Source organism: Chiloscyllium punctatum, chromosome 39, assembly GCF_047496795.1.
Source record: "Chiloscyllium punctatum isolate Juve2018m chromosome 39, sChiPun1.3, whole genome shotgun sequence".
Taxonomy (NCBI): Eukaryota; Metazoa; Chordata; class Chondrichthyes; order Orectolobiformes; family Hemiscylliidae; genus Chiloscyllium; species Chiloscyllium punctatum.
This window is the reverse complement of record NC_092777.1, coordinates 23,294,127-23,311,620: the sequence shown is the minus strand read 5'-3', so window position 1 is coordinate 23,311,620 and position 17,494 is coordinate 23,294,127. Positions and strand designations below refer to the sequence as shown.

General features: G+C 41.6%; 1 protein-coding gene across 2 annotated transcripts in view; it reads right to left on the bottom strand.

Moving 5' to 3' along the window:
* The window catches only part of dnah9 (dynein, axonemal, heavy chain 9), a 507,475-nt gene that overhangs the window by 25,461 nt on the left and 464,520 nt on the right, over nucleotides 1-17,494 (bottom strand). For both annotated transcript variants that reach the window (XM_072558306.1, XM_072558307.1), the window contains exons 67-68: nucleotides 14,551-14,733; nucleotides 11,182-11,571 (exon numbers count right to left, since the gene is read on the bottom strand). In XM_072558306.1, coding sequence (XP_072414407.1) covers nucleotides 11,182-11,571; nucleotides 14,551-14,733 — 573 coding nt within the window. The remainder of the gene's footprint in view (nucleotides 1-11,181; nucleotides 11,572-14,550; nucleotides 14,734-17,494) is intronic.

The following is a 17,494-nucleotide window of genomic DNA, read 5'->3' as shown; positions in this document are numbered from 1 at the left end:
CTGGATTTCCTCTGGGTAATCCAGTTTCCTCCCACAGTCCAAAGATATGCAAGTCAGGTGAATTGGCCATGCTAAATTGCCCGTAGTGTTAGGTGCATTAGTCAGAGGGGAATGGGTCTGAGTGGGTTACTCTTCGGAGGGTCGGTGTGGACTGGTTAGGCCAAAGGGCCTGTTTCCACTTTGTAGGGAATCTAATCTAATCTTGGAAACAGCCATCATCAGCATCAAGGCCATCCTCATGCAAAGTCAACTGCATTGGGTTGGTCACCTTGCCCAAATGGATGATAGTCTCCTTCCCAAGAACGTCCTATACGAAAGTGGACCATTTGTAAAGGGAAAAGAGGAGAGGCAGGTAAATGCTTCAAGGTCTCCCTGAAGAAGACTCTCTCTGTGTGGCACATTGATAATCACTGATGAAAAACACAGGCCATGGGAGATGCTACTTTGGGAGGATTACAGATACCTTTGAAATAAAGAACAAAGAAACAAATATGATAGAGAAAAAGGATGAGAAGAAAAAATCCAATTGCCCCCTACAGTAACTACATCTTTACTTCCATTAATTATGAGAGATTCTGATATTCATGGATAGGTCTGAACAGCCAACAATGGGTGTACAACCAACAGGTGTACACTTCTTAAAATCTTCATTTGCAGATCAATGCCAAGAGTTACAGTTTGTGGTACAGACCTTATAGATTGAAATCAACCATGTTCAATAGGCCAGAATTGGAGGAATGAAGGTATCTCACAGAGCATGTAGGGCTGACAGTGATTACTAAAGTAAGGAGATTCATAAAGAAGTTAGAAACCAAGGTTTAGCATTCATTGCAAAACTGGAAGTCAATGGGGACGAGCAAGAGCAGGATTGATCAGTGACATTTATTATTAATTAGGACAATGAGTCCCAAAGTTTTGAATAACTTTGAGTTTACAAACAATGCAGAGTAGGAAGCCAGCCAGAAGCACAATGGAATGGTGAAGTCTGAGGCAAGCAATTTATTTATTCATTTACAGGATAGGCCAGCATTTATTGCCCATCCCAAATTGCCCAGATGTTAGCTAAGAGCCAACCATATTGCTGTGGGTCTGTAGTCACATGTCAGCCAGACCAAGCAAGGACAGCAGCTTCCTTCCATAAAGGACATCAGCCATCCAGTTCTTTTCCCGACAATCAGCAATAATTTCATGGTCATCATTAGGCACTTGATGACAGATTTTCTTTGACTGAATTCAAATTCCATCATCTTCCACAGGGGGAGTTGAACTCAAATCCCTATAACATAATATAAATTAATGTGCTATTACTCCCACAAAGACACAAATAAGGGTGAAGTAGCAAATGAGAGGCAATGGAACAGGCAATGTTATAGAGGAGAAATAAGGGATCTTAATATTGACTTGAATATATGACATCAAGATTGAGAGCTGTTTGTTTCAGTATGAGACCCTATTGCCAGGAATAGGGAAGAGAAATTGTGTATGGGACCAATGACAATTGGTGCAATTTTCCAAGTATTTAATTGGAGGAGCTTTCTGCTCATCCAGTGGTGAATGTCAAACCTTCAGTTGAACATTCCCATGAGCAGGAAATGTCCAGATTGATGTCCCTTCCAGATTAAAGGCTATCAACGATTGAAAACACAAAAGTGTCTGCAAATCTGAAGAGCTACCTCCTAGAAAGTTTATATCACTCCAGAAAGATCACTGCTACACCATGACAGGCCACTGAAGTGACGTGGGATACCAGGTTAATATCAAACAGCCACATCAACCATGCAAATAAAAACAAAATACCACGGATGCTGGAAATCTGAATTAAAAACATAATGTTGGTGACAAGGGTCACTGGATTGAAAATGTTAACTTTGGTCTCTCTCCATAGATACAGCCAGACCTGCGGAGTTTCTCCAGCACCTTCTGTTTTTAAACTCATCACTTCAACCATCTCAGTGGCTGTCAGTCAGGTGGTCTGGCTACCATAAAGAATGACAGAGAACATTAAACTCTGAAGAGCTTCACTATTTTGAGCAAAACATCTATCTAAAGAACAGTCAATTTAACCGCTTTGAAAGAAAGCAAACGAGTAGGTTAAAAAACAAAGTCCTTGCGAAAGGCAACACCTGAACTTTGGAGTTATTCCGTTATTAATGACAAACATTGCTCTACTACATTAGCTGAGAAAAAATCTGGCTCTCCCACTCTGTGTTTGAATGTGCAGTATTATCATTGAGAGCAAATGGGCCCTGTGTTGCTGTAGTGTAGTGGTGTTCATCTGTGCAATAACACATGAATGCTTCCAGTTGAAAACCAGGTAGACACATCCATGCTGCCTTATTATCTGGGAAGGTGTGGCGTTTATCAGTAAAATGAGTGGAATGTGTTATTTAGGGGATGTGTTGGTGTCATGGTATTGCGGCTGGACTGGCGACTTGGAGGTCTCAGTTATGTTTTAGAGAGCTGGCTCCGGATCCCATCACAGCAGATGATGGAATTTGATTTTAGGGGGCTATTGCGGTACAGTAGTATTGTCCCTCCCTTTGAGCCAGGAGGCCTGAGTTCAAGTCCTATCTGGTCCGGAGTTCATAGTCTCACACAGCATAGGCCCACTCTGTCTATGTCGACCAACAAACACTAAATCACACTAATCCCATTTACCTGCTTTTAGTGCATAGCTTGCTGTGTGCTGATATTTTAAGTGCTTATCCAGATGCTTCTTAATGTTCAAGTGTACCTGCCTCCACCACTCTCCCAGGCAGCACGTGGTATTTGTAAAAAATATTCTTTGGATCCCCTCTAAACCACTTGATCCGCACCATATACTTAGGCCCTCTGATCTTATACATGTCTCCCATGGGGAAGAGATTCTCAAGATCTATTCTAACTATGCCTCTCATCATTTTGGTATATCTCAATCAGATTCCCCCTCAGCCACCTCTGCTCCAAGGAAGACAAGCCCAGGTTATCCAGTCTCTCCTCATAATTGAAACTTTTCATCCCAAACATCCTGGTGAATCACCTCTGCACCATCTCCAGTGCAATCATGTCCTTCCGATAGTGTGGTGACCAGAACTGCATACAGCATTATATCTACAGCCTAACAAATGCTACATAAAATTGGAACAAGACGTCTTTGCTCCTATATTCTGTGCCCCAGACCTTGAAAGAAAGCATCCCACATGCTTTCTTTACCACTCTCTCTATCTGTGCTGATATCTTCTAAGATCTATGGTCCTGATGAAGAGCTTATGCCTGAAACGTCCATTCTCCTGCTCCTCGGATACTGCCTGACCTGTTGTGCTTTTCCAGCACTACACTCGAGTGTTGACTTGAAAGCCAAGGCCCCTTTGTTCCTCAGTACTCCCTATCCTTGTGTTAATCCTTTCCTATTAGACCTCCCAAGAATGCATCACCCCACAGTTATCAGGATTAAATTCCATCTGCTGTTGCTCTGCCCAATTTACCAGCTGATCAAGATCAAACTCTCATCTGAGACCAGCCTCCTCACTATCAACAACACTATCAATTTTAAAAAGACCTGCAGATGTTGGAAATGAGAAACAAAATCAGAAATTGCTGGAAAATCTCGGCAGGTCGGGCAGCATCTGTGGAGAGAAAGCAAAGTTAATGACTCTGGTCCGGTGACCCTTCTTCAGAATGTTATCTCTGCTTTCTCTCCACAAATGCTGGGTCTATCCAGCAATTTTGGTCTTTGTTACCACCAATTTTTGTGTCACCTGCAAACTTACTAATCAGACCTTCACATTCACACCCACATCCAAGTTGTTAATGTACATAACAAACAACAAGGGTCCCAGCACCAATCTTAGTACACCGTTGGTCACAGACTTCCAATCACAAAAACAAAACTCCAGCTGACCATTTTGCATTCTATTTGTAAGCTAATGTTGGATCCAGATTGCTAATTGTCCTGGATCCTACAACTCTTGTCTTTTGGACAAACCTTCCATATGAAATCTTGTCAAAGACTTGACTGAAGTCCATGCAAACCACATCAACTGGTGTGTTATAACACACTGATAAGAAAATGTATTGGGAGGAAATGGGGACGAGGCATATTCATTAGGACAATTGATATGATGGATTAATATGAAGAGATGTGGATAAATTGCGAATGGGAGAGTCTGTGGAGTACTGTCATACAACATTCCAGAGGTCTCGGGGGTCAGTCAAAAACCTTGTTGACATCATTTAAAGCAGAATGAAGAAAGGGAAAGAGTTATGGGGTGAAAAATAGGAAGACACAGGGTTGAAATACTGGCTGGAGTGGCAAAATGGAGATGTTGGCAGAATGGAAACATGGTTGGATTAATAACCCAACGCCCAAGCTAATGCTCTGAGGATATATACTCAACTCCCACCATGATAGCTTGTGGAATGCAAATTCAACTTTTTTTTCAAATGTTTGGAATTGAAATGATAATTGTAATAATATCCATAATCAATTGTCACGGAAACCCACTGAAATAAATCCATGGAGTCGGGTATCCCACCATCTAATCAGCCTTTATTTACATGTACATAATCCTTGACACTGATCCAGCTCCCTCAGAGCCAACACTCAGAGTGAGCAGAACCCCTGACACTCCTGTTTGTATCTGAAAACCGGAGCTTCCCGACAGAACCAGGTTTACAGCCTCACTTAGAGAACTCATATTCTATGAGGTTCCCCCCGTTACAATCACTGTAGCCATCTTGTTCAAGAACTTCCCAAAAACTTTAGGGAAGAAAATGAGTCAGGTATACCCAGTGTGGCCTCGAAGTGACAAGTGGTCAACTTTTAACTTCCCCCTGGAATGGCCTAGTTCAGGGACAATTAAGGATGGGCAACAAACACTGACAACATCCCATGACAGAGTTTTTAAAAAGTGGAAAAATAATAATTAATTATTCTATCATTTTTCCTTCCAACGACACAAAGCCAGGCATTTTGACATGGTCTCCCGATGGTCTGTTACACCAGGAATGCATTTGCTACTGACCATAGATGGCACTTAACAGAAGGCCACATTTTAAACTCCTGGGATTTATTTAATTGGGACAAATTAAAATTAGACAGCACTGTCAATTCTGTACTAATTAGGGTCAATTTGCATCTTCACTTAGATGACCTGTATGAGAAATAGAATCATTTACAGTGCAGTAGTGGGGAGTGCTTCACTGAGCTTATCGTTAAGGCACAAAAACAGAAACTGCTGGAGAATCTGCTTCTCTCTCAAAAGATGCTGCCAGACCTGCTGAATTTCTCCAGCACTTTAGGTTTTTGTTTCAGATTTATACCATTCATACTTCTATGTTTTATTTTATTTATGGAGAATGCGAGAGGGAAACATAAGAAACACTTTGCATCTGGCTGTGGTCTATGTGTTCTAGACTGTCGACATATCGGGCACTGATAATTAAAAGAAAGCTTTCAATCCCCAGCACTGATGTTACTCGACTAATTAACTCAGAAACATCAGGCTGATGTGCATTGAGAAGAATGAATGGGGGGAATCACATAGAAACCTACAAACTTCTCACAGGACAAATAGAGTAAATACCAAAAGAATGTTCCCGATGACCACTGAGTTCAGAACCAGAGTAGTCCATTTAGGATTGAGATGAGGAGATTTTTCCAGAGAGAGTGAGCCTGTGGAATTCTCTGGTAGAGAAAGCAATTAAGTCAAAACATTGAATGTTTTCAACAAAGGGATGGATATAGTTCTTAGAGTTAAGGGGATCAAAGTAGATGCCAGACTACTCAGACCCCTTGGCATCATGGTAACCCACAAACCCACCAACGTACTAAAACAGCAGCTAATGAACTTGAAAGACCCTATACAGACAACAAACAAAACTAATGTTATTTACAAAATACCATGCTAGGTCTGTAACAAATACTATATTAGACAAACAGGCAGAAAACTAGCCACCAGGATACATGAACAGCAGCTAGCCACAAGATGACATGACCCTCTCTCACTAGTATCCTTACATACAGATGAGGAAGGACACCACTTCGATTGGGACAACACATCCATCCAAGGACAAGCCAAACAGAGGCACGCATGAGAATTCCTAGAAGCATGGCATTCCAATAGAACTCGATCAACAAACATATCGAAATAGACCCCATCTACCACTCCCTGAGAAAAACAACAGGAAATGACATCACCACAGGAAATGACATCACCAACCCGAAGAAACCCTAACATATAAATAGAAAACAGGAATTATCAACAGTGTTTCATCTGGAGGCTCACTGAAGATGTTACCTAGTATGGTGACAAAATGTCTAGAAATGAACCTTCCAGCTCAGTGAGCAAACCTACATCCAGAACTGCAGTCTGAGCTACAAATCTTCTCAAAACTCGCTGGGATTAGAGTAGATTTGGTGAAAGTGGGAACAGGGTCATAATCACACGATCAACCATGATCATACTGAGTGGTGAAACAGGCTTTGAAGGCCAAATTGTATACTCCAGTTCAGATTTTTTATATTTCTACAGAAAACTTGACATTGGATAAATATTGCCACAATGGTAATAATTAATACTAATTTCAAACAAAATGGAAAATTTGGATTTTGCAGACAATGTCAAAACAATCTAAGTTATTTTTATCAATCATTTCCACTTGATATAATTCTTCTAGAAGCACAAGCATAGAATTAACAACAAAACGCCTTTCCTGATATCAGCAATATCCCAAATCCCTCTATAATTTATATTTATAATTGGCACTATTGTCTCATAGTAGGTCAGAATTCTGTTTGCAAAGGTAAACTTTGCATCGCTTGGAGTTGAGAATGTTCATTCTGTGAGCATTTATTTGCCTCATTTTAAGGCACAAATTATAAGAGAGAATCACCAAGAAAGGCTGTGTCAATGCACATGAATATTTAACCTACTTGTCAATATGAAATGATCCTATTGCTGCGAAGACTGTTTGCTCAGCATTCCAAAATATTACATTTGACATTGCATTTCTCAAAGGAATTCTGTTAATCTGTATATTACAGAATAAATAAAAAAAAGTTTTTGGTTGCCGAATAATGTTTCGAGATAATGAGAATGGAATGTTAAGTAACATCCATTTTTAATAAAAAATATATGCAACCTTCTACATTTAATATGCGTTGTTTAAATATGAGATAAATGGCCTGGCTTACATTCAAAACTGAAGACTTGACTCTACCATAGTCCTAGAAAAGTTGTATTTTATGCATTAAAACCCGAAGCAAAAGACAGATCCAGTAACACCATCTCTTTTCACAGATCAATGCCTCCCTTGTCTGTCACTAAATTCTTCAAACTCTTCTCAATTACTGCAAACTGTCACGGCAAGATTAATGCTAGTGCAGAACGAACTCAGATTCACACTGATAAACTTGTCTGAGCCAATTACAAAGTGAAGCAGAGTGAGCATGGGTATCACTGTCAGCTCTTGACTCTGGATCCAGGATGCACTTACACGATAATCACAGTGTCAGAGTGATGTGTAACCACTTCATAGCAGCACTGCACTTGCAAGCCATTGATACTTCAACAGCACCTTCCAAAGCCAAGATCTCTATCATCTGAAAAGGTCAATTTGCTGATGGGTGGGAACTGCAACAACCGTCTGTTCCCTTCCAAAACACATTCCACCCCCATTTGGGACCACATCGCCATTCCTTCAATGTAGCTTGGTCAAAATCCTGGAACTCGCATGTGAACAACATTACAAATTTATCTTTATCAGATAGACTGCAGCAGCTCAAGAAGTCAGCTCAGCACCATCTTCTCATGGCTGATGGGGGATGGGCAACAAATACTGGCCTAGCCAGCACTATAATCTGTAAAAGGATTAACAAAAAACACATCCTCTACTGGAAATTGTTTACTTGGACTTTAGTAAGGCCTTTGACAAGGTTTGACATGGTAGACTAATTAGTAAAGTTAGATCACATGGGATTCAGCGTGAGCTTGCTAATTGGATACAAAATTGGCTTAAGGACAGGAGGCAGAGAGTGATGGTGGAGGGTCATTTTTTGGACTGGAGACCTTGGACCAGCAACGTTCCACCGGAATCATTCTGGGTCCTCTTTTGTTTGTCATTTATTTAAATGATTTCGATGAGAATATAAAAAGCATGGTTAGTGAGTTTGCAGGTGACACCACAATTGATGGGAGAGTGAACAATGAAGAAGGTAGAGATCTTGATCAATTGGGTCAATGGGCTGAAGAGTGGCCAATAGAGTTTAATTTGGATAAATGCAAAGTATTTTGGTAAAATAAACAAAGACAAGACTTATACAATAAACAGTAGGTCTTGGGCAGTGTTGTAGAAGAGAGAGGCTACGCATTCAAGCACATAATTCTTCAAAGTTTGCATCATATATAGATAGATAGATAGAAGATAAGGACGGCAGATGCTGGAGAGTCAGAGTTAAAAAGTGTGGCGCTGGAAAAGCACAGCAGGTCAGGCAGCATCCGAGAGACAAGAGAATCAAGAATCTATGTTCCAGGCGTAAGCCATTCATCAGGTCATTCCTGATGAAGGATTATGCCCAAAATGTAAAACCCTCCTGCTCCTCAGATGCTGCCTGACCTGCTGTGCTTTTCCAGCACCACACTTTTTGACTCACGTATAAATATGTTGGTTAAGATGGCATTTAGCATGCTTGCCTTCATTGTTGAGAACTTTGAGTACAGAAATAGGGACATTATGTTGAGGTTGTACAGGACATTGGTGAGGCCTCTTCTGGAGTACTGTGTCCAGTTCTGGTCTCTCTGTAATTGGAAGGATATGAATAAGCTAGACAGGGTTCAGAAGAGATTTATAAGAATGTTGCCAGGAATGAAGAGTTTGAGTTATAAAGTGAGGCTGGATAGGCTGGGACTTTATTCACTGGAGTATTAGAGGTTGAGAGGTGACCTGACAGAGGTTAATAAAATCACCTTATAGATAAGGTGAATCACAAGTGTCTTTTCCCTAGAGTGGGGGATTTCAAGGCAAGGGGGCATATTTTTAACGTGATTAGAGAAAGATTTTAAAAAGAGATGAACAGATTTTTTTTTAATACAGTCATTTGTGTGTGGTATAAACTTCCTGAGGAAGTGGTGGATGTGGGTACAGTTACAGCATTTTAAAAAAAACATTCCGATAAGTATATGAATAAGAAATGTTGGAGGAATATATATCAAGTGCAGGTGAGACTGTTTGGTATGGGATTATGGTCAGCATGGACTGGTTGGACTGAGGGTCTGTTTCCGTGTTGTATGACTTTATGACTGTATTTCCTTCTTCCTGTTCCCACTAAGAACATTACTGATCTAATAGATAGGAAGGGGATGCACAGGCAGATGGAAAATCCTCAGCTGTGATTATTTGTCCTATCCACCCTTTCTTTCCTACCTATTGTCCTTGAAGTAGAGTGAACATTACTTCTGTATAACAAACTGCCCCTTGTGTTTGACCCCAACACTGATTCGGGAAAGCATACAGATTGGGTGAGGCCATCAGTGGGATGTTACTTCTGATCGTCACGATGCCTGTACCACTATAGATCCCTCACTGTCTCTTCTGGTGCAACAGCCACAGTGTGGATATACGACTGGATAGGCTGACTTCCCCGCTGTAGACAGATTTTCTCTCTAAACCAGCAATGCACAACTGACGACCCATCCACCACACCAATTCACAAACCAGCGAACTGGGTCAGAGTTGGGGTAGACATGGAGAGCTGGGCAGCAGTCCTGCTTTAGCAGAGATCTATCCCAAAGGGGAGAATTTAACCCTCATCCCAGTGCACCTTCAATTACCTCCTGATTACATGTCAGATTCACACAGACCACAGAAAATAATGGTCACTCCCAAATTAATTTAAGGAACAGCAGCAACTTTAAATCTCACTTGACATCCACAGTGTCAAAGTTTATTGATTCATGTGCTGCGTATCATTTTGGGAAACATCTACTGTATCTCTTGGGCTTCTTTATGCGCCACATGTCATTATTGTTTTATGGTTTGGGCTCAGAACTTGACTCATTAATGTCTCATTGTTCCAAAGATAGCTGTACTGACAGATTGACAGAATAGTGCATCGTGTAATCTAATTGGTGCAATAGACTAGATTAAATAGATTGAAGCTTGAAGATCTCATCATTATTTTGTTCTGTTTATCTAACAAAAACAAGCTTTTACAAGTAAGCCACACAATGTAGAACTTGGGGCTTTTTGCCTGTGCAAAATTAATAAATGATCACTCTCCAAATATACCCATCCTGCAATTTTCTGGGAAAAAAAGAGAATTTTCTTTGTAGTGCAAAGCAGTAGACTAAAACTGGTGCAGGCAAAGACAGCAAGATTTAAGCATGCACATTGATTTCTAAAGGAATTCCAACCTAACCCTTTTTGTTTTTTCAATTATTTCCACTGGCAAACTGCTGAATGATGGGAACAAGGATCAACATCGAGTGTGTGACACAAAAACAACTAGTTTGCACTCTCACACTATTTCATAGAGTTCTGAATAGAAGCTAGGATTTGAGGATAAATGCTGTACTCTACACAAGAATGGCATCAGAAAGCAAATCACACAACACCAAGGTTTAATTGGAAGCACTAGCATTTGGAGCGCTGCTCCTTCATCAGGAAGTCTCGGAGCAGCGCTCCAAAAGCTAGTGCTTCCAAATAAACCTGTTAGACTGTAACCTAGCATTGTGTGATCTTTAACTTTGTACACCCCAGTCCAACACCGGGATCTCCAAATCATCAGAAAGCAATGCTGCAAGGAAACAGTCACCCTGAAAAATAGCTTCAACAATGTTTACGCATTGCTGTAGATCTTTTGATTGCTGTTTGTAGCAGTTAGAGAAATATGTTCACCTTTGGATTTACATTAAACTGCCAAATCTTGGCTCTGTTCTGATCAAATCTTGGGAAGAAAATTTGACTGAGGTGGCAACTATATTTAAAAGCCCAGAAATGACATTGCTTCATTTAAACAGGTTCCTATACCCAGCCTACCACTCAGTGTCCTCTTGTAATGATCAGTTATATTGATGGCTGGATGTGAATTTGTAAACAGTGAGACATTTAGTACAAGGACCACAGAGAATGTTCACAAAAACAAATGAGGACTTTTTTTTTTGTTGTTATTTAGCTCCAATGAGAGAAAATCTGTTTGAATACCTGAGAATCCCAGCGTGCGCCCTCCATGAACAGACCGTGAATGTAGCTCCCTTCACGAGGTGGACCACTACAGTCCTCACGAGTCTTCTTTGTCACATCGCACTGAAGACACATCTTGTCTAAAGGCCATTCATTCCTCCGAGCCATGGACTGCATGATGGCCGTGAGGAAAGACTGGGGGTTGAAAAAGCCAGCCAGCCACACAGCAGAAGGGAGGGCAAAATCAGATGTCCAAGTTTCCAGTTCCTTAATGCGGCCGAGGAGGTCAACAAACCAGTTGGCTAGCCCGGCCATTGATGGATAGGCTCGCTTACTCCAGGAATCTGGTATTTGATCAAAGAAGATGGAACTTAGAAGGTTCTCCATGTCACTTGTCATGGTCAGTTCTCCCTAACGACAAAACAGAAGGAAGGAAAGTTTCAGTGGAAGAGGCTGAGCATCACGTTTCTTTTTTGCTCTTATTGTACTTGGCACAAAATTTGGCCAAAAAATAAAACACAATGATGTGAGAGATTGGTTTTGTTATTAATTAAGAATGTCAAGTGTGAGCAGTTGTTTTGAATACCTGAGCCAATTAAACTGACCATTGCATTTCTCAACCTCAAATGCACAGAGCTAGGAGGAAGCCTAGGAACCCACTTCCTGTCACTGCAGCAAAGGAAGAGATAAAATCGTGAGGATGCCTGCAGAGTCATGGTAATCAGGGGAATAGAATTAATTTCTGAAAAAATGTTATTCCAGACAGTCTGTAAAGGATCGTGCTAGTTAGCTAGCTTTGCTGATCTTCATCAATGGACATGAGGGCCATTGTTCAAAATTCATCCACTTACAAAAAGTTAAAACAGCAGCAGAACAGCATACAGGAATCTTTTGAGTAATACCTAGGGAATTTTGGCTGTAACTTTGGCTTTACCACTAGTTTAAAGCAGGAGAATTTGATGGTCTACCCAGGATACACTCATTCCTCTGCCATCCAGCTTTCGACAGTCTCCAAATATAGACATTTCTAATTGTCCCCTGTAGCCATCTGGTCAATTACTGAGTTGCCTCCTAGTCAGCATAAGCCAGGCAGAGCTAAGCAATCTAGGCTTTGCTCAGCTTTACTGTGATTCAGATAAATTTTAAGAGGTCTTTGACTTTTAAACATAAGCATCTATGGTTTTTAACCTCAATCCAGCAATTTCTGTTTTTGTTTTTGATTTCCAGTGTCTGCAGTTCTTTCACTGTTCTGTTTAGTGGAGCCTGATAATTGTTGGACTCAAATCTTATAATGTCTGAGAGACCATTATCACCATCCACAAGTATATCCTGTCTCACCAGCAGAGGCGATGGTACAATGGGATATGGTCAGGAGAGAGTCCTCAACATCGTCTCCATGACCCATAAAGTCTCATGGTATCAGGTTGAATATGAGTAAGGAAATCTCCTGATGATTACCTCCTGGTGAGGAACAATAAATGTGACTCCATATTGAACACCATTTGGAAGAATCACTGAGGGAGGCACGGGTACAGACTGCACTATGTCTGAGAAATTTCAACGTCCACCATGAAGTGTGGCTCTACTGATCAAGCTGGTCAAGTCCTGAAGCATTACTGCTAGACAGACTCTGCAGCCAGTGGTGAGAGAACCAACAAGAGGCAAAAACTTAACCTAATTCTCACCAATCTCCGTATTGCAGATACATCTGTCAATGACAGTAATGGTAAGAATAACCACCGCTAACTCCCACCTTCTCAATGAGAATGTCCTCCATAATATTGTACGGCACTATCACTATGCTAATTGGAATAGGTTGCAAACTGATCCCCAACTCAGTGCTAGGCATCCATGAAGCACTCTGAGCCATCAACAGCAGCAGAATCATACTCCAACATGGTTTACAAACCTCATGGCCCAGCATATCCCACCAGGAGATCCAGCTGAGGTTCAATGAAGAGTGTAGAATGGTTTACAAACCTCATGGCCCAGCATATCCCACCAGGAGATCCAGCTGAGGTTCAATGAAGAGTGTAGAAGGGCATGCCAGAAGCAGCACCAGGCATTCCTAAAAATATGCTGTCAACCTGGTGTAACTACAACCTAGGGTTACTTGTCTGCCACACAGCATAAGCAATAATGATAGAATTAAGCAAGCCTACAACTAGCGGATCAGATCTAAACTCTGTAGTCCTGCCACACCCAGTCATGGTAACAATGGACAATTAAACAAATAATTGGAGGAGGAGGCTATACAAATATCCCTGTCCTCAATGAGGTGGAAATATAATACATCACTATGAAAGATAAGGCTGAAGCTTTTACAATAATCTTCAGCCAGAAGATCCCTCCTACCTTGGTTAAACTCTCGTCCATCGGTGAGAAAATACAAAAGTTTGAAAAAAAACGCACCAACAGATTTCAGAACATTGTTCCCCATTGTTATCAGACCTTTCATATATAAGAGTTGAGCTTTCACTGCACTTTCTCTGTAGCTGTGATACTATATTAGGCATTCTGTTCTTTTTTAGATTAGATTAGATTACTTACAGTGTGGAAACAGGCCCTTCGGCCCAACAAGTCCACACCGCCCCGCCGAAGCGCAACCCACCCATACCCCTACATCTACCCTTTACCTAACACTACGGGCAATTTAGCATGGCCAATTCACCTGACCTGCACATCTTTGGACTGTGGGAGGAAACGCACGCAGACACGGGGAGAATGTGCAAACTCCACACAGTCACTCGCCTGAGGCGGGAATTGAACCCGGGTCTCTGGTGCTGTGAGGCAGCAGTGCTAACCACTGTGCCACCGTGCCGCCGTTCTATTACCCTGATGTATTTATATTAGGTATGATTTCTCTGGTTAGCCCTCAACACTTTTCACTGTATCTCGGTACATGTGACAATAATAAATCACATCAAATCAAATTCAGTGGAAATCCATTTTAGCCTCCTCCAGATGTCACCAACATTACTCCTGTCCCTGTCCAAATGTATTTTAAATGTTGTAATTTTACCAGCTACCTCCACTTCCTCTGGCAGCTCATTCTATACACGCAGCACCCTCTGTGTGAACAAGTTATTGCTTAGGTCCCTTTTAAATCTTTCCCTTCTCACCTGAAACCTATGCTCTCCAGTTTCAGATTCCCCCACCGTAGGAAAAATTCCTTGACTATTCACCCTATCCACGCCCTTCACGATTTTATAAATCTTTATAAGTTCACCCCTCAGCATGAAAAATTTAAAAGAAAAATTAATGGATTATTTTTCAGTAATCCCAGGCTGAGAACCTCAAGAGATTAAGAATTTTCATAAATCAGATTTCCTTTCCCCTGCCCATAAATGTAAGTGGTTTAATTTAGCCTCTGGAATGTCCACAAAGTACCTTTAACCCCAAGTCCAGCTCCTTAAGTGAGCGCTTAATCTCGGAGGTAAGAATGTTCATTCGCTCACACTCCTGAAAAGCCACTACAACGTAGGGAGTCCGCTCCTCTGCCTTGCTCATCAACTCTGCGATGTTAAACTCCTCGGGCAACTTTTCCATCACCTCGTCCAAAGTCGCCTTTACCTGGAAAACAGAAGCAGAGCTGTGAGTATCTCCACATTATCACAAGTTTCTGAAGAAAGGGGCTCCCTGGTCACTGCTGAGAATACAGGTTAGCAATGGAAGGAAATAGAGCAGGGAGAAAAACTTTGACAGTCCACGGGCAAAATTTAATGACAAGTTTGACGGTAGTCAGGAGCTCATTTGATGAAGCGAAAATGTCGTAGGTGAGCAGCCTGCCATCTTCCTACCTCTATTGTATATGTTGGGACAATGTGTACATATGCATTACAGGGAGATACTTTGCAGGACTGAAACCTAAGCGTACTCCTATTGCAATTGGAAGACATTCCAGCCTCACCTGCCTTTGATCAGCCAGAGGTCAGCTGCATTCCAGAAAGTTCTTGGGTGGGGTAAAACAGAAGTGATTGCTCACTTGAGTTGTAGTCCATGTCTCCCAGGGTGCTGTCTCTGATAGTCACTAGGCTGTCCTAGCAATTTGCTCCCTAAAAACCTGATTGCTTAGTTGGTCTCAAATCCCTTTGCCTGTAGATCTGGGCGTTCCGGGATTTCTCTTCCAGGTTTTTCTTGACGCTTACCACTGTATTTCTGGGTCTGGTCTCTGTTTGCCATCATGAGAGAATATTGGGAGGATTTTCTAGGAGCTCCAGACACACAAGGGCTGAACACTAGACTAATGCACAGTCTTAACCTGTACTGGTTACACTGCCTTCTCCCAACAACTCGCAGTCCCATGTCAGATGCCAGCATTATAGCTGCCAAGAATGTGCATCAGAACTATGATGACAATATTGATACAATTAGACCTTTGTTCCACGCAATCTGCTGCATTCCAAACTCAACAGTAAAAGTGTGTGTTATCTTTTTCAAGTTGGCCCCATGGGCAATTCTGAGAAAGTGAGGATTGCAGATGCTGGAGAGTCAAAGTGTGGCACTGGAAAAGCACAGCAGGTCAGGCAGCATCCAAGGAGCAGAAGAGTTGATGTTTCGGGCATAAGCTCTTCATCACAATGCTGGGGGTTGGGGGGGGGTGGTGGGGGGACACAGGTTATTTAGGTGCTGTTGAAGGAAGCTTGATGAATTTCTCCAGTATCTCTTGAAGACTGCTGCCCTGTGCATCAGCAATTGATGGAGTGGGATAGTAGATGGGGTGCTAGTCATTTAACAGAGTGCTCACTGTAGACAATTGGGTTTGACAGAGCTTGCATCATTGCTTTTTGGTGTCACTGTGGAACCTACTCATGTTTCTCTCCATTGCATCTTATTCTCAGCTGTCGTTTCTCATGAGCTGCCCTCGGTGGTCTTGCTCACTTGTAAAACTACTGAGGTAGAGTGGAGGAAGCTGTGCATTGCATTCATCCCACATTGACACTGGCTGCAATGTAGAAATATTCTAAACTTCAAAATTAATAACCTTAACATGTTAAGCTCCAAACTCACCATAAAAAACCCAGATTTTCTTTAATATCATTCCCATTGCATTTGGAATCAACTGCCTTTAGAAAGACTTTGACATTTCATAGATGCTGCCATTAAATGCGTTCTGTCACCTTAAATGATTTCTGGTTACCTTTTGTACACTGAGCAATTGTGGAAGTGACACTAATTTGCTCCTTGTTTTCACAGTACCATGGTATGTGTTAACATTGTCCGATTTTGTTTGACATTAGAATACATCTTTTTGATCATTTCAGCATAATTACTGTAACAGCTAGAGTTTAGCTGCTATCTGGGTTTTTGTCAGAGATATTAAAAGGAGAAAGGGAAAAATAATTTACTCCTCCATATTACATTGCCTGCATGTCCTTCACCCAGTTACTTTTACGTTCTGAATAAATAACAGCTTCCACAAGCAGAATGAATACACTTTGGGCTTAAATATGCCATATTGTCATCAGTGTTTTCAGATTATGTGGCAAAGTTTGATAATTAGCCCCTAATGGTACTGATTACTCAACTGAGTTCAGTGAGAAAATCAGGCCTGACAAAGTGTGTATATTAAAACAAAGATCTACATTTCAACTCCTGTTAAGCAAAGAGATTATTCAATTCAATCTGCTTTCTGCTAAGTATTTCCTGAAATGTTCACATTGCCAGAGCACACTCTCACACATTTATCCCAATCTCAGCTCCCTGACGTGGAAGGCACGAGATTGGAGGATGTAATCTTTGCAGTGGAGAAACATGGAGGAACAGATATTCCTTGTTTTCTGCTTGAATTAACAGCATTGGTTGATGACCAATGTTTTGGTCTCCATTTTCTGGCCAGAAACAGTTAGTAGACCTTTAACATCAATGCCTCAGGTGCAGGGCAGAAAGCTAGCCCTTCACACACCACTCTGGTTTCTGATCTGATTTCTGGCCTCCAATCCCACCCATTCTTGTCTCCAATCTCCCCAGCCCACCCAATTCCCCTCTCTCTGCGACAGCCTCTGATCTGGTAGAGGGGAAAATGATCAGAGACCTAAGCAAGGGGAGATAGTGGATGATCACAACAGAGAATAAGTGAAGGCCATCGAGGGTGTTTTTTGTGGTCTAATGGGAAATGACTGCAGGTCAGCATAGAAGGTGATTGTAATCAACTAGCAGGGATGGGAGGAGATCAGGTAGTGTGGAAATAGAGTGAGATAGGAGGCAAGACTTCAGGATTCTTGGAGGCCAAAGGCAAAGGGGTTTGTGACTGAAAGTGCAAGGTGAGATCATGGGAGGCTGGGTATAAGATCCGAGTTGGAAGGAGCATGGTGGGGGGTGGGGGGTGGGTAAT